The sequence below is a fragment of the Rhinolophus sinicus genome, linkage group LG04, assembly GCF_036562045.2.
Source record: "Rhinolophus sinicus isolate RSC01 linkage group LG04, ASM3656204v1, whole genome shotgun sequence".
NCBI classification, from domain to species: Eukaryota; Metazoa; Chordata; class Mammalia; order Chiroptera; family Rhinolophidae; genus Rhinolophus; species Rhinolophus sinicus.
In genome coordinates, this window is record NC_133754.1 from 181,574,158 (window position 1) to 181,596,314 (window position 22,157).

Below are 22,157 nucleotides of genomic sequence, written 5' to 3' on the forward strand. Positions count from 1 at the left end.
GGACGGGATCGGGAAGCGTTTCCGGGGGCGGGAGGTGCAGGCTGAGGCGCTCGCGGCGGCGACGGCTTACACGGGGCTGGTGCGGGTGGCGGAAAGTGTCCCGGGCCGGCTGTGTGAGCGCCGAGCCCTTGGCAGGTACGGCAGAGTCGGGACAACGGGCAGCGAGGGGACAGGGAGGGCAGCCGGAGAGGTTTAAGGGCTTCTCTGAGGTCCCGGCGCGCGCCGCCGGTCCTGCCAGGCCTCTTCCGCCGACCGGGATGCTTAGGCAGCGCGCAGGCGGTTGGAGTCCCGGTGCCCCGGGTCCCACCTTTGCGGTCTCCAGCCATCCCGGCGCGCATAACGCGACACAAACGTCCCCGAGGCAGCGTCTCGCCCAAGGTCACCCCGCGGTGGCGGACCTCGGCGGACCTGAGCGCTTAGAGATCAGCCCCCGTCCGTCCGCCGGCCTTTCACGGGCGCCGGGTGGGCGCGGCTTGGCTGCCTCGGGTTCGAGCCCAGACAGGGAGAACCAACTGCGCCCGGATTTCGCGGATATTTCTATTTATCTCTGTGTTTCACGTGTGTTGCTGTCTGTTGTCACCTGTTGTCACCTGCCCTTTTTGCCTCTCAACCCGGCCCTGTCAACTTTGTAGTTGCCTCCACTCTGTTTCTCTGGAGCCCATCTGTGAGTATCTTTATTTCTGTCCCCACCTTGCCTCTGGGCTCGACCCTCTGTTTCCCTCTCACGCCTTACTCTCATTCGTTGGCCATCTGAGTTTCTCTCTCTCTCTGCCTTTTCTCTGCCTTTCTCTCTTGTTTCTGCCTCTCCAACTGGGTTTGGCGGGGCGGGGCGGGGCAGGCCTGCTCGGACCTCTGAGCCATGGAAGGTGACTCATGACCCGTGAAGCTTCCTGCGCTGTTGACAGTGACTAGACTGCAGTCTGGCCTGAGCGCTGACAGGTGTCTGCCCAACCTAAGCGTTAGGGTGCAGGATCTCCTGGCAGGCAAACGCGAGGCCAGCTCAGAGCCAAAGTGACTTGATGAATCCTTGTCTTTCCTGATCCACGGTTTCTCAGGCCTGCAGAGCAGCCTTCTTCGCTTTGCGCCATAGCCCAGGGTGGCCTCCAGGGCTCTCAACAGCCTGCTTCATCAGGCCTAACTACAGGCTAAGGAAGGGTCAGTCGGAGATTCTCTGCCCTTGGGGCTCATGGAACAGGAGCAGAATTTCTGGGAGAACTGTATACTTAGTTCAGAAATTGTCAGGATGTACAATTAAATTACAAGAAACAATACTTTGGGGTTCGTTACTTGCTTTACAAAAGTACTCACTGGAGAAATAAAGCAGATGCAAAGGAACAAATATTGTTTGAGTAAGCTTATTCACAGTATCTAAAAAGTAGAATATAGTTTACCAGGTATTGGGAGAGGAGGGAATGGAGAGAAATTATTTAATGGATACAGAGTTGTCATTTGGGATGATGAAAAAATTCTGGAAATGGTCAGTGGTGACGGTTGCATATCATGGTGAATGTACTTAATTGCCACTAAGAGTACAGTTCAAAATGGTTAAAGTGGTAAATTTTAGGTGAAGTATATTTTACCACAGTACCACAAAAGAAAAAAAATCTCTCATTGGAGACACCTGGAACTAACAAGCTCTTTGAAGGAAGATTTTACTTTTCACATGAAGAAAACTCATGGGGTTGGGAAAATAGTCTTTTTTATTAAAATAATGCAAAATTATGTTATTTCTTATGTGTTCTCACGGGTGAGGCCCTTGTTTGTGTTCTCTTATTTAAGCTTATCAGATTGCCTGTAGTTTATCAAGCTTTCTTATAAGATGTACCATGTTTCCCCGAAAATAAGTCCTAGCCGGACCATCAGCTCTAATGCGTCTTTTGGAACAAAAATTAATGTAAGACCAGGTCATATATAAGACCCGGTATTATATTATATTAAATATAATATATTAATAATTAATATAAGACCGGATCTTACATTAATTTTTACTCCAAAAGATGCATTAGAGCAGATGGCCCGGTTAGGTCTTATTTTCGGGGAAACACTAGCTGCTAAACTGCTACTGTGTTGAGTCCCTAGATACCATCGATTATTTTATGTGCCACCAAAGGAAAACACGGCTAATTAAGCTATGCCATATGCTTTCTTATCATTAGGCTTTTAAAAATTCTTTTTGAAAAAATGTTTAGACTTATTTAGACATTCTAAATATCATTCTAGTGCATATATAAAAAGAAAAAATAAGTGGAATAAATTGTTTAAAGTGTTCAGTAAACTTCTTAACATTCTTTCTCGTTTGAATACTTTCAGTTCAGAGCTGTGTCCATGCTTTTCCACAGTGTCGTCCTTTGTGCCATCTAAAACATTGATGAGGCGCTCAGGAATGCTCTGTCACTCTCTCAGGCAGTGACAAGTATTACAGTGTCTACCAGGCCATCACATCCTCATTGCAGAAACTTAAAAATGTGAAAAAAATGCTCCTCCTAAAATCCATTGAATATGTTCTATATATATTTTTCATGAATTTTTCCTTTTTACCTTACTTATATCTACAATAAGAATAGAAAGATTTGTGTCTTATTTGTAACATATTGAGGGGAAAAAAACTTGTTGGTATATAGTTAATAATTTTCGTGAAACAAGTGCCTTTTTGCCTCCTTGATTTGAGCTTCTTATCCTGAATTCTAATGAATATGAGAGAGGGTGCAGTTAAAAACATTTCTTTGGCTTTACTGTAATGTAATGGCAGGATGACTGATAAGTGGGGCGTTAGTGGCTAGAGCCATACCTTCTTTTTTAAAAAAATTTCATTATAGTTGGCATACAATATTATATTAGTTTCAGGTATACAACATAGTGATTCGACATTTATGTATCTTATGATGTGATCACCACAGTAAGTCTAGTCACCATCTGTCACTGTGCAGTTGTCACAATATTATTGACTATATTCCCTGTGCTGTACCCTGCATATTTATGGTTGATTTATTTTATAACTGGAAGTTTGTACATCTTATTCCCCTTTACTTTCTTTACCCATCCCCCCACGTCTCTCTTCTCTGGCAATTATCAGTTTGTTCTCTGTTTCTATGAGTCTAGTTTTGTTTTGTTTGTTCATTTGTTTTGTTTTGTTTAGATTCCACATACAAGTGAAATTATACGGTGTTTGTCTTTGTCTTCACTTAGTGTAATACCTTCTAGGTCCATCCATGTTGTTATAAATGGCAAGATTTCATTTTTTTATTGCTGAATAATATTCCTGTGTGTGTGTGTGTGTGTGTGTGTGTGTGTGTGTGTCTGTGTGTCCATCCATTTATCTATTGATGGACACCTGGGTTGCTTCATATCTTGGCTATTGTAAATAATACTTCAATAAACATAGGGGTACATCATACTTTCTTTTTTTAATCTCTGAAGTTTTAGGTAAAACACTCAGCTATGGTTCCAAATTAAAGGGAAATAGGTAAAGGGAGATTCATAACATAGGTAGCTTGTTTTTTAGAAATCCTAAAACAGGTTTTACTAAGTTCTTTGTTTGGCTAGAGTGTTCCACTTAGGAGTGCTGATTGACCATGGTCTAGAGACCGAAAACACTTTTCCAAAAGATATTTAATTCTGCAAAATTACATAGGCATTGACCATTAAAACTGAAATGATGTTGGTTTTCTATTTTTGACAAATGTACCATGGTAATGTAAGATATTAATATTAGAAGAAACTGGGTGAGGGGCATATGGGAAATCGCAGCATTCTTTTGCATCTTTTCTATAAATCTAAAATTATTCAAAAATTAAAAGTGATATGATTTGCATATGTTTTCCCCCCTGTTGTAGGTTATCTTTTTACTTTCTTGACGGTATTATTTTTACCTTTCACTGCTCTTCAGTCTGCCTGCCTACTGATTGAGTCAGTCCCATCCATTCTACCTCCGTTTTCCATATTCACTGGTACTTTCATTGCCGTCAAACCTAGACTGTATTTGCTGAAATCTTGTACGTAGCCTGTACTTGAGAACTGCTCCTTCTTTAAATCCATCAACAGATTGTCCTTCCTGGACATATTTCACATGTCACTCCGAAATTTTCAGTGCTGATCCCCAGTGCCCACATGTGAAGCTCAGACTCAGCCTTTGGCAGGGTAGTCCCGTCATCCTTTCCAGGTTTATCTCCCATCACGCCCTGTGACTTGTAGAAAGACAGGTAATGATGTCTGTGTCACCTCCCATCCTTTCCAGGTTTATCTCCCATCACTCCCTGTGACTTGCAGAAAGACACACAGGTAATTATGTTTGTGTCACCACCAGGCATGGTCTTGAATGAAAGAGCTGAGGGAGAGTTTGTGAGATGGCTTTTTGGTGGTAATTTTATCATAGTCTTAAGTTCTTACCCTAAGTGTGATGGGACCAGTAATTCAATTTATTCTTCAATATGTCATGTTCACAACCCACAAGAGATTAAACAGACCAGAATGCCATATGATTTGTAATTTTTCTTTCTATGTTACTAAATGAGATAGGCTTATAGTTTCTTTGTTGTTTTGTTTTGATACCAGGATTTTATATAAAAATAATTAGCAAGTTTTCTCTTACCCTTATTCCCTTGCCCCTTTCTTCTCCTCTGAAACAGTTTATGTAGCATAGGAATTAATTTGTTTTACCGAATTTTCCCATAAAATTTGTTTTACTGAATTTTCCCCAAAAGGCCTGGTGTGCTTTTGAAAATCATTTGCATATGTTTTGTAATTTCTTTGCAGTTATTAATCTGCTCAGGTTTTTTTTCTTTCAGGCCAATTCTGATCACTTACATTTTTCTATAATACTTTTTATTAATGAAACTTTAAAATTTATTAGTGTGGAATTATCTTCTATTTTAATAAGTTTCTATAATGTGATTATATTCCATTTCTTATTCCTAATTTTGTGAATTTGACATTTCAGTTTTAATTTCTTCATTGTTTTAGGAATTAAGACTACTTAATTTAATGGTTTTTAAAATTTTGCGCTTTTAATTTTCTAGATTTATTACATTGTATAATCACATGTAATCAGATGGACTCTATGTCTGCATTTCTGTTTTGGGGAATTTATTGATGTGGTCACTTACATGCTCATTTTTGTAAATCTCCTGTGGAAATTGAAAAAGGAGGTGGATTATTTGTAGGGTTACAGAGATTGTATGTTTCAGTTAAATTAGCCTTATTAATGATACCAATGTAAACCTCTAGATCCTAATTAGTCCTTTGTCTGCTTGATTTATTAAGGATTAAACACTGTTGTCACTGTTGTTTTGTCACTGTTGTTTTTTGAAGACTATACTACATTTACAGATAAAAGTTCACAAGGTAACCCTCATTGTGAGCTATAAATTCATCAATTAACAATAAACTTGCATACCATTTGATGCTTTTTACATTGAATTTTACTTTGATATGAAATATGGTTGCCTGACTTATTTTTGTTTTCATGTACCTGTTTGTTTTCTGTGGGGTTTTTTGTTTGTTTGTTTGTTTACACTTGACCTTTTTTTGTGATTAATTCTGAAGTATTTTGCCTTCATTTTGAAAGTTATTTGGTTGCGTACAGAACTCTAGGTTGACAGTTTTTTCTTTTAGTACTTTAATGATGTTTTATGTCTTTCATTGTCTCCTTTCTCTTGGTTGGTATTGTTTCTTACAAGAAGTTTGCAGCCTTTCTTATCTTTGGTCTTCTATACACAGTGGGTCTTTTTTTTTTTTCTGGCTGCTTTTAAGATTTTTCTTCATTGCTGGTTTTAAATGAGTTGATTATGATATACCTTGGTGTTTTCTTCATGTTTCTTGTGTCTGGGCTTTGTTGAGCTGCTTGTACGGTATCTGTGGGTTTATCATGTTCATCAAATTTGGAAAGATTTTGGCTGTTGCTTCTTCAAATAAATTTTGGCCCCTTTCGCTCCCCTCCTTCAGGAACTCCAATCAGACACCTTGAAGTTGTCCCACAGCTCACTGATACTCTGTTCCCCCTTCTCTTTTATTTTTCTCTCTGTGTTTTATTTTAGGTTGTTTCTATTACTATGCTTTCAAGTTCACTAATCTTTTCTTCTGCAGTGTTAATTCTGTTGATACTCCCATCCAGTGTTTGTTTTGTTTTGTTTTAACCATAGGAATTCCACCTGGGTCTTTTTTACAGCTTCCCTGTTTACCTAATGTGCTTAATTTTCCTCTATTTTCTTGAACATATGGAATATAGAATTTTCTACCAATTGTATAAATCTGTCATTCTGGGTCTGTTTCTATTACTTGATTTTTTTTCTCTCTTTATTATGGGTTATATTTTCAGGCTCCTTGGCATGCCTGGTGTTTTTTTTTTTTGTTTTATTTTTTGTTTTTTTACTGGGTGCCAGACATGAATTTTACCTTGCTGGGTTCTGGATATTTTTATATTCTGCAAATATTCTCAAGCTTTGTTCTGGAACACAATTAAGTTACTGAAAATAGTTTGATCCTTTTGAGGCTTGTTATTAAGCTTTCTGTATTTAGCAGGAACAGAATTGCCTTTTGTCTGGGGCTAATTTGTCCCCACTACAAGACTCTTGTGAATGCTTGAGGTTTTCCACTCAAGAGAAGTTTTCTTCTATTAAATATTTTATTTGATTATTCCTTCTACTTCATTTGTTTTGTTCTTTCTCTCAAGGACACTAATTAGCCATACGTTGGATCTCTAGTCTCTGATCTCTTGTTCTATTATCTTTTCTCTTGCTGTGTTTATAGTTTATCCTCCTCCTGCATTTTGATTGAAGTTCCCCAAAGTGCCTTCCACATCATTGATTCCATTTTCTGCAGTTGCAATTCTGCTTCTTACTGCCTGTTAAAATTTCTGCTCTATTAGTGTCCTTACGTCTGTAATTCAGTCAGCTTTTTTTCAAAATTTACATATCATTCGGTTATTCTGTCTCATCTTTTTTATACTTCATTCATAGAGACCATGTTTTCGTAAGTTGGTGGAAAACTTTAGTTTAAAAATGCTATCTAAACTGTACTCTGTTTATCCCTTAGTATTTCCTTCTTTTTTGTTATTGTAGGATCTACTTACAGATCCCACTTACTTACTGTTTATTAATTTTTTAGAGGGAAATATTCTGAAATTTTCTCCCTTTGTGGGTGGATTGGTTTTGGTCCTTCATCATATACCGGAATACTGGTAGAATCAACTCTTTGCTCTTTTGCTGGAGGACAGGCTGAACCATATTAATACCAGGTTGTAGCTTGAGTGGAATGGCTGAGTCCAGAGGCTGGGTCTTAGGTACTTTCAGGGGAGCTTGAGCTCTGTGCACTTTCTTCTCTGTTGGTGAAATTGCGATGACCAGAGGGACCTCCTCGAGTCTCTCTGTCCCAGCTGGCAAACGATGGGTGATACCTTTGCCTCCTTCCTGGCGCTATTACTGAGCCCCACCCTCTCATGTCAAGTTTCTAAAAAAAAATCTTTGCTGAGGCAACCTTTGGTATCCCAGTGCAGCCACCTCTGAATTTTGCCAATCTGCAGGACCTGTCCCGTGGTCCGCCCTGGCCTTTTAGCTATGGATCTTCCAAGTGAGCTGGTGTTAGTTGTTCTCTGTCATGATTGCTGCTATTATCGCGTTTCCCTGAAAATAAGACCTAGGTGGACAATCAGCTCTAAAGCGTCTTTTGGAGCAAAAATTAATATAAGACTCGGTTTACTTATAGTAAAATAAGACCGGGTATAATATAATATAATATAATATAATATAATATAATATAACGTAATACAATAGAATACCCGGTCTTATATTAATTTTTGCTCCAAAAGACGCATTAGAGCTGATTGTCCGGCTGGGTCTTATTTTCGGGGAAACACGGTATCCATCCTAGGATTGCCTGTTAGCAGGTGCAGTTGCAAGGGCAAGGTCTCCCTGCAGTCTGGCCCCATCTCTGCTATATCCTTAATTAAATATAGATAACTTGAACCCCTATTTTCCAGGACTCAAGCCAATGTTTCCATATTTTTTAGATTTTTTGGGGGCGCAGTTGTTGGGATGTGGTAAATGGGAACAATTATATGCTGCCCTCACGTCTTCCTCTTACCCTGGTGACACCAAACTTTATAGTGACAAGATACATAACTCGGGTACACTAGGTTTCCTCTTCTGAATTCCTCCTGGGTTTGTAATTCTTTTGTGCCTTTTATCAGCCTTTGCCTTGAGTAACAGGATTGTGCGCATGTGGTTTATCTCCCCTGCCAGATTATAAACTCTGGGCCGTGAAATTCCTTGATCATCTTAGAAATCCCCCACAGTACCTTACATAGAGTGTTTTATGTTGTTGTTTTTCGTGAGTTAATTCATTACTTCTATGAAAGTCTTTTAAACAAAACAGCAACTATACTGTTAATATATATCACAACTGCCTGTAAGTTTGTAAATGTTGCTTATATAGCAGGAAAACCTGTAGAAGTTCAGGTTTTGCATATTACTAAGATCAGGGAATAGGTAGAAATGCCACACTCACCCAAAATTAAGGGCAGAGGTCAGATACTTGTTAAATTGAAAGTACTGTTGCCACCTTGACACAGTTAAGGTTACATGCCTTATTTCCAGTAGTTTTTTAATGTGTGGTAAAAGCATGTATCATTCAATTTGCCATTTTAACCATTTTCAAGTATACGATTCAGTGGCATTAACTACACTTGCAGTATTGTGCAACAGCACCACTATTTCCCAAAGTTCTTCATCATCCCAAACAGACACACTCTCCTCATTAAGCAATAACTCCCCTGAGCCCGTGGTGACCTCCAATCTACTTTCTGTCTCTATGAATTTGCCTGTTCTAGGTACTTCAGATATGTGGATTTATACAACATTTGTACTTTTGTGTCTAGCTTATTTAACTTAATGCTTAGCATGATGTTTTATTTTTAGCATAATTTCAATGTTCATGTAGCATATATCAGAACTTCATTCTTTTTTGTGTGTCTTTTAGGTATAACTGATTTATAATGTTTGAGATCTATTTCCTTGTAGATCTTCTGTCTGGTTTTTCTATCCGTTCTTGACAGTGAGGTATTGAAGTCTCCACCAGTAAATCTGTCCCTCTCTTCAATTCCGTCCATTTTTGCTTCATATATTTTGCTTCATTATATTTCTATTGCTATGTATATACATATATATATAATTGATATATCTTCTGGATAGATTGAACCTTTTGTCAATATAATGTTCTTTAATCTGCTTTGTCTTATAATAATATAGCCACCCACTCGCTCTCTTGGTTACTCTTTACATGGAGTATCTTTTTCATCAATTGACTTTCAACCTCTTTGTGCCTTTGTATCTGAAGTGAATCTCTTATAGACAACATATAAATAAGATTTTGCCAATCTCTGTCTTTTAATTGGAGGAAGGATTTACTGCTACCATTTAGCTATTTGTTTTCTGTATATCTTGTATGTTTTTGTTCCTCAATTCCTCCATTTACTACCTTTAAAAAAAATTTTTTTTTTGACATTCCATTTTGATTTCCTTCTTTCCTTTGCATGTATATATTTTTAGTTATTTTCCTAGTAGTTACTGTGAGGTTTACAATTAACACTGTAAACTTGTAACAACCTAGTTTGACTAGTTCAAGCTTAGTTTCAGTAGTATACAAATACTCTGCTCCTATACACCTCTGTCCTTCTCCTTTTATATCGTTGTCACAGATTACATCTTAATACCTGTGTGCCTATTAACATAGATTTATAATGATTGCTTTATGCATTTGCCTTTTAAGTCAAATAGGAAAAGAGTCATAAACCAAAAGTGTAATAATATCAGCTTCTATATTTATGCGTACCTATGTTGTTACCTTTATCACTAGTCTTTATACCTTCATATGGCTTTGAATTACTATCTAGTGTTTTTTTATCTCAGAAGGACCCCTTTATCATTTCTTATAGATGAGATCTATTGATAATGAATGACACCATTAGCTTTTGTTTATCTAGGAATATCTTAATTTCTCCTCATTCTTTGCCAGATATAGACTTCTTGGTTGACAGATTTTTCTTCTTGCATTTTAAATATGACGTGTGATAAAAAAATATGGTGACTGTTTAAATAAAATAAATTATTACAGTAAAAGACACATTGCCATTAATCCCCCTCAAAATAATCTCCCTTGCTTAGAACACACTTTGTCCCATTGTTCTTGCCACTTTCTGAAGCAGTTCTGGAAGTCCTCTTTCGTGAGTGTCTTTAGTTGCACTGTTGTGGCTGCCTCGATGTCCTGAATCGATTCACAACGTTTACCTTCCATGGTCATTTTGACTTTGGGGAAGAGCCAGAGCCGCACGGTGCCAGATCCAGTGAATAAGGTGGATGAGGACACACCGTAATGTTTTTATTTGGCAGAAATTGCTGTACCAGAAGCGATGTGTGACACAGAGCCTTTCCATTGTGATCACAAAATACGGTGAATGCTGCTGCCGAGTGCCATCCAACAGAAAGGCAGGGGTCTTCAATACGGGAAGTGGCACATCGAACCTTAATAACAGTGTGTGACAAGTTTCAACTTGTTTGGTACAGTCAGTCGGGTGTGAGCTACCGTTGACAGAAGGTGTGTTTTAAAGTGTGCTGTAAATCATCCTCCATCATGACAACGCTCTGTGTCACACTTCGCTTCTGGTATATGGCAGTTTCTGTCAAATAAAAACATTACGGTGTGTCCTCATCCACCTTATTCACCAGATCTGGCACCATGCGACTTCTGGCTCGTCCTCAAAGTCAAAATGACCATGAAAGGTAAACATTTTGAATCAATTCAGGATATCGAGGCAGCCATGACAGCACAACTAAAGACACTCATGAAAGAAGACTTCCAGAACTGCTTCAGAAAGTGGCAAGAACGATGGGATAAATTTGTTCAAAGCGGGGGGTGGAAGCGGGGGGATTAATGGAAATGTGTCTTTACTGTAATAAATTTTTTTTAATTTAAGTACTCACCATATGGTTTGATCACACCTCGTATGTCATACCACTGCCTTCTGGCCTCCATGGTTTCTAATGAGAAATTGGCTGTTAATCTTTTATGTGACGAGTTGCTTTTCTTGTGTTTTCAAGATTCTTCCTTGTTTTTGGCTTTCTACGTGACTTATATAATATGTCTCATGTCAATCTCTTTAACTTTCTCCTGCTTGGAGTTTATTGAGCTTCTTGGATATGTAGGTGTATCTTTTGTTAAATTTGGGAAGTTTTCAGCCATTATTTCTTTTCTTCTTTTTAATTTTTTAAATTAAATTAATTAAATAATTATTTTTTATTGGGGAATATTGGGGTACATGTGCTTTTCCAGGACCCATCAATCGTCCTTCAATCTAGTTGTGGAGGGCGCAGCTCAGCTCCAAGTCCAGTCACCATTTTCAATCTTTAGTTGCAGGGGGTGCAGCCCACCATCCCATGTGGGAATTGAACCAGCAACCTTGTTAAGAGCTCGTGCTCTAACCAGCTGAACCATCCAGCTGCCCCACTGGCAGCCCAGCTCATTGTCTTCAATCTAATTGTGGAGGGTGCGTCTCACTAGCCCATGTGGGAATCAAACCGGCAACCCTGTTGTTCAGAGCTCGTGCTCTAACCAACTGAGCTATCTGCCCGCCCCCCATTATTTTTTTTAATACCTTTTCTGTTCTTTCTTTCTTCTGAGACTCCTATGGTGTGCATATTGGTACATTTGATGGTATCTTGTCCCACAGGTACCTCAGATTGTGTTCATTTTTCTTTCATCCTTCTTTCTACTCCTCAGACTGGATCATTTTAGTTGCTTTATCTTTGAGTTTGCTGATTTTTTTTTTTCCTTCTGCCTGCTTTAAATCCACCATTGAACTCCTTTTGTGAATTTTTAATTTCGACTTGTATTTGTTTCCTAGGTCTGCCACGGGCTAGGTGACTTAAATAACAGACTCTTTTTCCTTTTTTCCCCCCACAATTCTAGAGGCTAAAAGTCAGATCGTGATGTTGTGGAAGATTTGGTTTCTCTTGAGAATTTCTCCTTGGCTTGCAGATGGCCACTTTTTCACTGTGTCTTCACATTGCACACACCTCTGACGTCTCTTGGTGTGTCCAAATTTCATTTCTTACAAAATCACCAGTCAGATTAGATTAGGGCCCATCCTAAGCCCCATTTTAACTTAATTACCTCTTTAAAGGCCTCAGACCCAGATGCAGTCACATTCTGGGGCCCTGGGGTGTATAGAGGTAAAGGGCTTCAACATGTGAATGGGGGGGGGGGGTGCAGGTCAGCCCCCAACACAGCTATTACACTTCTTAGCTCCAGAATTTCTACTTGGTTCCTTTTTATAATTTATAACTCTTTGTCGACATTGTTCTCCTGATTTCCTTTAGTTCTGTGTCACATAAGGGTGGGTTTTGTTTGTATGTTTTTAGCAATTTGAGCATATAGAAGACAGTTGATTTAACATTTTTGACTAGTAATATCAATGTCTAATTCCTCAGGGATGGTTTCTGTCTAATTCTTTCTCCCTCCCCCCCACCCATACACAGTTTTTTCCTTTTTATACTTTGTAATTTTGGTTGAGAACTGGAACATTTTGAGTATGCTAATATGGTAACTTTTAAAATCAGATTCTTCCCCTCCTGGGAGATTTCTTTCTTACTTGTTGATGGCTACATTTGCCTATTTGTATGGTGATTTTTCCAAACTATTTTGCAAACTCAGTAGTATTCCTTGTTGTATGTAGTCACAAGTTTCTGTTGCATTATCTGTGAGGTCAGCCTATGACCTCACAGAGATGTCCTTAAATGCCTTGACCAGGGGCACAGGGGAAAATGTGTTTGTCTTTTAAAATCTTACGATAGATGCTACTGGGGAAGCCATTGCAACCTGAAGGGGGCAAAACAATGCTGTGGGTCTGCCAGCTTGGCCAGGATGCAAAGCCCTGTTTTTGGAGGACATGCTCCTTGTCCACCCTGATATCAGCAAGCCACTGCAGGAACGTGGGCCAATGTCCCACGGGCTGTGGCAGGGCTGAGGAATGGAGATGGAGGCTGGTTTGGGCACCCTGCTCTCTCAGCAACTTCCAGCAGCCTCTTCCTTCATCAAGCATTGCTTTGGTTTCTGTAGTGTCTGATCGGATTCCAGAGTTCCAAAATAGTTGATTCTGATCATTTTATTAACTTACTGTTTGTTCTGGTGGAGGGACTAACCTCTAGAGCTTCCTACTTCACCGTTTTCTGTAATCTCACGGCATTTATTTTTGTAGAACTTTGTAAGTCTTATTGTCAGTCATTTAAAATTCCACAATAGATATTTGAAATCTTGAGGAAAAAATGGATATTCAGTTAACAGTGTTGGAAAACTAGTCTAGCCGTTTTGGAGGGGAAAGGGCTGGGTCCCAGTCTTATTCCTTACGACAAAATAAACTCTTTGTATGTTAAAGGTTTAAATGCTTTTTTTAAAAAAAAGTACCAGGAAAAAACCTAAATAATTCTTGTTACTTTTTAAAAATAACCTCGGAGTTGTGAGTGTGTTTCTATGTCTAACACAAAGCCCTGGAGCCATAAAAGCAAAGATTGAGTAATTTACATAAATTGAAAGTTAATTTCCTGAATTTACAAACAAACTACAAATCAATAAGATGAATTACCCAATTTATTTGAGCAAAGGATGACTGATAATTTATAGGAAAAACAAATGACCAGTAAACATGAGAAAAGAGGATCTCATTCATAATTAAAGAAATATTGATGAAAACAACAGTTGAATCATTGGTTATTCACTTTAGAGTTTTGCCAACCTTTTTTTCCTATTTGATAATATCCAGTGTTGGTGAGAATGTGGGGGAGTAGACGGTGTCGTCACTGTAGGTAGGAGTGTGACTTGCTGCAACCTTTCTAGGAAGTAGTTAGGTAATCTATATCAGAATGCCAAATGCACAGCCCTTTGACCCAGTAATTCCCCTGGTAGAGATTAACCTACAGATATTTCCAGTAATTCCCCCAGGAGAGATTAACATGTAGGTATTTCCAAAGATTTGCCAAGATTGTTGTGCACAGCAGACGTCCATAATTTCAAAAACCTGGACAATTAAAATTCTGTAAAAAGAAAACTGCTTAAATTCTGATGACCCCGTACTGCAGGAAGTTGTACAGCCATTAAACAGAATGAGCTAGTTCTTTTGTACTAATGTGGTGTCTTAGTCCATTTGAGCTACTATAACAAAATTCTATAGACTGGGTGGCTTATAAACAGAAATTTATTCCTCCCAGTTCTGGAGGCTGGGAAGTCCAAGGTCAAGGTGCTGGCAGGTTCATTGTCTGGTGAGGGGCACTGCTCATTGATAGCTGTCTTTTCGACACAGGGAATTCTCCGGTGTCTCTTTTATGAGGTGTCCCATTTATAAGGGCTCTGCCCTCATGACCTCAATACCTCCCAAAGGCCCCACCTCTCAGTCACATTGGGTGAATAGGTTTCAACATGAGTTTTTGGGAGGGAAAAGAAATCAGTCTATAGCATGTCGGAAGATCTGCATACATTAAGTGACAAAAGCTAAGCGCAGAATAAAATGCTGTTAATGAACCTATTTAGGTAGGAACTCTTAAAGGATATATAGGATTTATTCTGCTATATGCAAAGAGATGTGTCTAGAAAAATATACTGGATGTTGTTAATGGTGATTTACTTTGGGGGGAACATACTAGGAATAGATAGTGGAGACGTGTTTTTACAGCAGCATCTGTAAGTTTTTTCACATGTGTGTATTAATCCCTCTTCCCATTGTTTTTCAAACAGCTAAAAGCAAATTCTACAGTGATGAGCTCTAGCAGATAATCTGTTTACCCAGATGTAGTTCTCAGAATTTACAGACCTCTAGTCTATATATTTACATGGTTAACTTTTAGAAACTGCAAATAATTCGTTTGTTTCCTGGTCTTTTTTTATAATTATGATAAAATGTTGTAAGGTATAAACCATAAACTAATACTTCATTCTAAAAACTCAGTTTTCTTGAAATTATTAATGACTAATCTGGTATTTTGGCGTCGTCTTAGATGAGGCAGAATGATGTGTTAGGAAAAATAGGCTTTAGAATAATAGAAACCTAGATTCAAATTCCAACTTAATAAAAAAATAGCTTTTATTTTAACCTTTGGTAAATTAATTGAAATAGCTGAACTTGAGAATATCAATCCCTACATTTGCAGAGTCATTGTAAACATCGAGTGAAAAAAGGTGTACAGCCCCTGGTATATAGTAATGACTCAAGAAACATTAGTTTCTTCCTTTGGCAGCTCTCCCTGTCCCGAAGATGACTTGCAATCTTTGTTTGGCTTGTCTGGTTCTTCTGTCTCACACCTGGTACTTAGAAGTGTTTTGATGTAGACAAGAGCCAGGTGACAAATAGTCCTGGTAAACCTGTTGGGTTTTGTGGTTTGTGTGGATTTACAATGGAATTATGGGACACAGAGCAGGAGCGCGTATAAAGTTCATCTTGTTGATTGCCTTTGTTAGAAAGTGTCCCTCATGCCTGATTTACCCCACAAAATAGATGGACAATAACAACACAACTAATCCCTTTTTTACAACTTCGTCTTCAGATTGAGTTCATTCAGTAACAGAGACGATATTTACTATCCTCATTGGTCTGTAACTTTTGAAACAATTTGAAGACCGCCATGTAGAAGGAATACCTGGCCTTGCCATTTCATTTGTTTCACATTATCAGAAGCTCCTAAAGGACCAAAATTCTGATGGCATCTAGAGCAACTCACATTGTTCGGGGTCTCTGCGAGTTCACCCCTGTGGTGCTGAGGGACCCAAACGATTGTTCTGGCACAGCCCCCTTGCTCCTCGCTCCCTCGCTGGATCCTAGCAGTGGCCGAGTTCGCTCCTGCCTCAGCCTTCTGCCTCACTTTGTTCCATCCTCACTTTCTTCCACATCCCAACTTGAAAGTTTGGGTGAAGTCGGAGGCCTCTTAAAAATAATATCATTTTCATGCATGTTTATTTTGACTAGAAATGTTCACTTTGTTTTACTTGGGCGATTTCTTTGGTTCGCAAATCTAATCTCTCTGGATTCTATTCTCTCATTCATAGACACAGGCAAAATCAAGAGTTAATGCTGTGAAGCGTGGTGGGTGATTCCTGCTTTGGGCGAGCTCACACCTGCGAGCCTTGCCCCACCCACTAGTGCCCGCAGACACGGGGACGTTACAGGACCGTGGAACCTGCCCCAGTTTGCTTAGTGATCAATTGGGCTGGAATTCGTACTAATTTTTCTTTCTCTTGTAGCACTGAACAAGATTTGTGATGAAATGGAGCCTGGAACAAACTCTTTTCGAGTAGAATTTCCTGATTTTTCCAGCACCATTCTGCAGAAACTAAACCAGCAGCGCCAGCAAGGACAACTATGCGATGTCTCCATTGTTGTGCAGGGCCACATTTTCCGGGCACACAAAGCTGTGCTTGCTGCCAGTTCGCCCTACTTTTGTGACCAGGTCCTCCTGAAAAACAGCCGGAGGATTGTCTTGCCTGATGTGATGAACCCGAGAGTGTTTGAGAACATTCTCCTATCTAGTTACACGGGACGTCTAGTAATGCCTGCTCCCGAGATTGTTAGTTACTTAACAGCAGCCAGCTTCCTCCAGATGTGGCATGTGGTGGACAAATGCACCGAGGTTCTCGAGGGAAACCCGACAGTCCTTTATCAGAAGCTAAATCACAGCAGTGACCACCAGTCTCCAAGCAGCAGTAATTACAATGGCCTGGTAGAGAGCTTTGAGCTGGGCTCAGGGGGCCACGCTGACTTCCCCAAATCCCAGGAACTGAGAGATGGAGAGAATGAAGAGGAGAGCACCAAAGACGAGCTGTCATCTCAGCTCACCGAGCACGAGTACCTTCCCAGCAACTCGTCCACGGAGCATGACCGGCTGAGCACTGAAATGGCGAGCCAGGACGGGGAGGAGGGGGCCAGCGACAGTGCCGAGTTTCACTACACCCGGCCTCTGTACAGCAAGCCCAGCATCATGGCCCACAAACGCTGGATCCACGTGAAGCCCGAGCGCTTCGAGCAGGCGTGCGAGGGCGTGGATGTGCACGCGGCTTACGACGAGCACCAGGTCACCGAGTCCATCAGCACCGTGCAGACGGAGCACGCCGTCCAGCCCTCGGGAGTGGAGGAGGACTTTCACCTCGGGGAGAAAAAAGGGGAAGCCGACTTTGACGAGCAGGCCGATGAAAGCAACTACGACGAGCAGGTGGATTTCTATGGCTCTTCCATGGAAGAGTTTTCCGGGGAGCGGTCGGATGGAAATCTCCTTGGACACAGACAGGAGGCTGCCCTCGCAGCGGGCTACAGCGAGAATATTGAAATGGTAGCAGGGATTAAAGAAGAAGCTTCCCACTTAGGATTCTCAGCCACCGACAAGCTGTATCCTTGTCAGTGTGGGAAGAGTTTCACGCACAAGAGCCAGCGAGATCGCCACATGAGTATGCACCTCGGTCTCCGGCCTTACGGCTGTGGCGTCTGTGGCAAGAAATTCAAAATGAAGCACCATCTCGTGGGCCACATGAAAATCCACACCGGCATAAAGCCCTACGAGTGTAACATCTGTGCAAGGAGGTTTATGTGGAGGGACAGTTTCCACAGGCATGTGACTTCTTGTACCAAGTCTTACGAAGCTGCAAAGGCTGAGCAGAATACAGCTGAGCAGAATACGGCTGAGGCTAACTAAAAATAGGAGCTGGCCCTTGAGTGGCAGGCACAAAAATAAACGATGGTAATTATGCAAATCTGGGCACAGATGATATGTGCTACTTGCTATTATGAGAGAAGCTTAAAAAAAAAAAGGAAGATATTTCTGAAAGACCAGTTCTAAGTAGGCCAATTAAAAAAATCTAATTTGTCAGATTTGTATGTTCCAGTCCAGGCCTGGAGTAGGTAATAGGGGTAAGTTAACGCACCTGCCAGCTGGCAGTGTAAACCTTGAGGCCTGTGGTGATGGAGGCAGGCAGACCTGGTGAAGGAGGGGTCTGCACTTGGGACTGGGTTTAGCCCACCAGTTCCACTTAAGGTGGCAGCAGCGTTCGAGCGCTCATTACAAGGTCACGTTGGAATTTTATTTTGCTCTTACTATAGATACTTAGGTAATGTGGATTTGTTTTGGTAGCTGCTTCAATGAATGAAATGCTACTTCTGTAAAAGCTACAAATAATGTGATTCCTAGGATGCGAAATTGATTAACAGCTCTCTTGTCTGGTTTCATTCTTTCTAAAGGGTATTTTACTTAAAACTATGGAGATACTAAGAGGGCGCCATTCTAAGTATAAAACAACTTATGGTACAAGCTTCAATTTCTGTAAGATGCCACTGTCACAATGTGTTTCAGACTCTTGATAAGGCAAAGTTTTATATTTTAATATTAACGTTTAGTTCGAACAATTGCACCTAATTATAATTCTCTAGTGTGCCAGAGATAGGTATGCCTAATTGGTTTGCTGTCCCCAATCCTTTTGGTTTCATTGTAGCATCTCCACAGTGGGATCTGCTCTACGGCTGGCAGACGTCTAGCCTGCTGGGACTGACCACGGGACCGTTGGCTGCTGCAGCCGTTTTGCTGTCTTAGATTATGGTGCTTCCCAAAGAGGTCAGTCAGTGACCACAGTTAGTGAGCAGGAGCCAGAAGTCACAGCTGAGAGTTACCTGTGAACTTCAGGGATTACTGGAGTGCTGCAGTGACACTCCAGCTGGCAGAGTGAGTTGCCGAATAGCAGACTTTTGAGTGGCAGGTTACACTTGAGGGGGGAAAAAGCTGCCCAAGAAAAGAGGAGTCTGGAAAATACACTGGTGGGGGCGATAGTCTTTCAGGGGAGGGCACTGAGCTAATACTACCAGTTCTTTAGAAGTCCTGGCATGTGTTTTAAAAGGGGCAAAGGAGTCCTCATTTTAGAAAGTAGTCTACAGATTCATGCCCCCAAATGACAGGTAAAGCTGCATAAATGTACAAGTCCTCATAGCCATCCCTAGCAAAAACAAGATAAGCAGCTATTCTGAGACCTTTTCTGCCAATCAGTCAGATGTTTGAAGGTAAAAAGCAAGCTTATACTCAGGATGTTTGACTGTGTAAGATACCCGATGTTACCCCAGGGTAGGACGGGTGCTACTCTCGTGTCAACTTTCCCCGAAACTTACTGCTCTCTTACTCCGAGTGGAAACTTTTCTTCCTTAAAATAAAAATAACTTCTTGGATTTGGGACGAAATTTTGTTTTAAAAGTTTGGTGTTGCTCTAATGTGATAGACATTGCTGGCAATGGCCTCTGGTCCTCAGCTCCTACCACCAAGGCGTTTACCTGCTGAATGTTGTCTGGAAAGGGGAGAGAAAGGACTTACTCACCAGTTAACTCTTGTAATCAAGATTACAAAACAGGGATCTATTCATGAACACTGTATCATTCTCGATATAAAAAAGCACTTTGTATTTAAAACTTTATTATAAATAGATATATATACATATACATATATATATATACACATACATATATGTATATCTATATATATATATAGATATATTGCTTTTTATAACCTAGAAACTAGATGTTACCTCTTGGTTCTTTGCCACATTATTATCCTCTTAGTGTTGACAATTCACCAGTTAGCACTCCCTTCTCTGTGTACCTGACAGAAGTGTATAGAGGTGACTGTACAATCAAGCTCGGTGGCTCCTTTCCTTTTTTCTCATGTCAGAAGCCGCTGGGTTTTAGGTGTGATCCTGGCCATTATGTGTGACGAGAAACTGTTTTATTGCTCCTAGTAATTTCAGTACTGAGGCAGTGGAGCCATTTTGTTTGATCACCCTCTTCCATGGGATTAGCAAACCATTTTCTGCCTGTTTGGAAGGTTTGATATGCTGTGTCCCATTAAAGATGACATTCAAGTGAGCATTGGGACGTTTGGGGAGACGAGTCTGAGAGGTGAAATGAAAATATTCAGGAAAAATCATGGTCCTTCAGTTTTGCTGAAATCAGCCAGCACCCTTGTCATAAGTAATGATGACAAGCTTTTGTTCAGCCAGGACAGGTGGGCACCCTTGGGTGACAGTTTTGGAAGCAGTCAGTGGTGCTGTGACTTATTTCACGTGAGGAGAGGTATATCTTTTGCTGAAATCCTCATATGCACATCAGCTACTAGATGTAGAATTTAAAGTGTAAGTTCCTCACATCTGCTGCTTTACATTTTTCATGAGAGTTGGGGTTTCCGTAAAAATTAGGGTTGCTAATCGGGTCATCCGACCCTGTGAGATGGTTGGGCATCTGAAATGCAGCCATGTTCAGAGACATGGGAGATGGGGCTTGCCTTAGTTTGGATATTAAAAGTGAATTTTTATAAACTCCGCTGTTTAGGATCAGATCATACTGTATTGCTACCGTTTTTCCCTGCCCACCTGGGTTGGATAGATAGTCTGTCTCCTGAGCCTCAGTACAGCTTTAGAAAATCTTTATCCTTCCAAAGTTTGGATAGTTATGGGGTAACATTTTCCAAACAGCCTTTCAGGGATCGCGTCAGTGGCCTACAACCAAGGTATTTGTCCTCTACTTTGAGTCTTAACTGGGGTTTTTCTCCAATCCCGGTGGGAAAGGGCTTCAAGGCACTGCCAAGGGTATTTAATATTAATACTTACCCCAAGCCTTTAATTTTCGGTACACGCAGTACAGTAATCCACTTGTTAAAGCAGGTGTCACTGTGTAACTAGGGACGGAGTGCGATAGCCTTTCCTCCATGGTGAGGGCTCCCCTCAGGGGTCCTTTCTGGCCCCAGCCCTGCTGGTTCCGGTTTCCACATCTCACCTGCCTCCGGTCCCTTCTTTTGGCCACAACTTTCAAAGAGCCTGCCCCAAAGGGTCTCCTCCATTCTAGTAGGCATTTGCCGAACTAAACTGACCCTGAGCTGATTTCTAGCTCTTTGGGAAAGCTGCTTAGTCTCGCATATCCCCAAGCTGCTGGGAAGTGAAGTTGAGGCAGAGCAGAAACAGCAGAGCTGTGCTCTCCCTAGGGAAGGGGATTTGCTGCAGCCCCCTGGTCACTGAGGGTGGAGAGGACGCCATCACACCGAACCCAGGTGTGTGCTTTCATAAGGTCTCTGATAATTTAGGAATGCTGGAAACCAAGCAACATATTACGCCCCCCCCCCCCCCCCCAGCCTCCGTCTGTACCGCACTTACTTTTGTGATTTAGGTTGCAGTCATGGGTGACTGACTTTGTTCATTGAAACCAGGGTTTGTTTGGGTTTTTTCTTTGCTACTTACATATTTAAAGGTACCTGTTTCTTATTTCAGATTTCTACTGATAGTGCTCTATGGGAAGATGCTGGAACACATTTTGCAAATGTGATTTTTTTTTTTTCAGTTTTGCTTGAAGCCTGTGTCACATTGTCAGTTGCTGCTGCCTTCTTTCCCTTTATGAGGTTCCCAATGTTTCTTCCAGAACATTACTTTATTTATGCAAGTCAGGTGACTCTTAGACCACAAAACCGTTTGATGATAACAGATTATCACTAGGTGCATATCTTATTGATATTTTGTGAAATGTTATGCCTGTGTTGCAAAAGTTGAATAGTTTTGTCTTTATATATTGCTGTCTTCAGTGTACAGCATGGTTTTACTTAATTGAATGTTACTGTTTAATATTTTCTTCTTATAGAAGAGACCATGCCCTTTTGTATGACATGTTTTAATAAATGTTATCTGTCAACTTTGTAACAGTTTTTTCACTTTGGGCATATGACCACATGTCTTTGTTTTCATTCTGGCTTTTGCCACCTGAGAATAAAAGGTATATTGTGGCCTTTTACTAGCAAATGCCAAATAGATAATCGGATCAAATAGGTAGTGAGTGACCATTTTGCTGTGCCAGGCACTTACGATTGTCTCATTTTAACCCCCACCAGCCCCATTAGGTGTGCTGGGTATTCTCTGTTTGCACCTTTAGATCCCCTCCCCACCCTGTGCTTTGCTCTAGAAGCTGGCCTGTGTGGATGTGTCCTTCTGGCTTCTGGTCAGGGTCTTCCAGAGACACGCTGGAAAGAGCTTGGCAGATGAGAGGGGAGAGAAGTTGGGGAATTCACCCCCCTGGCTGCTGCTTGCCAGGCCTGGGTTGACGGTGGCTAGGCTCCTCTGTCAGG

General features: G+C 40.8%; 1 protein-coding gene across 1 annotated transcript; it reads left to right on the forward strand.

Moving 5' to 3' along the window:
• The first annotated feature begins 2 nt into the window (after positions 1 to 2).
• On the forward strand, positions 3 to 21,735 carry ZBTB43 (zinc finger and BTB domain containing 43). Its single transcript, XM_019728600.2, has 2 exons — positions 3 to 135; positions 16,273 to 21,735. Exon 2 carries the CDS (start codon positions 16,296 to 16,298, stop codon positions 17,712 to 17,714), a length of 1,419 nt encoding a protein of 472 aa, XP_019584159.1. The 5' UTR covers positions 3 to 135; positions 16,273 to 16,295; the 3' UTR covers positions 17,715 to 21,735.
• Positions 21,736 to 22,157: the final 422 nt, after the last annotated feature.

What these genes read in the sequence shown, in the direction of transcription:
- ZBTB43 (XM_019728600.2), top strand. Translation starts at nt 16,296, where the DNA reads ATGGAGCCTGGAACAAACTCTTTTCGAGTAGAATTTCCTGATTTTTCC.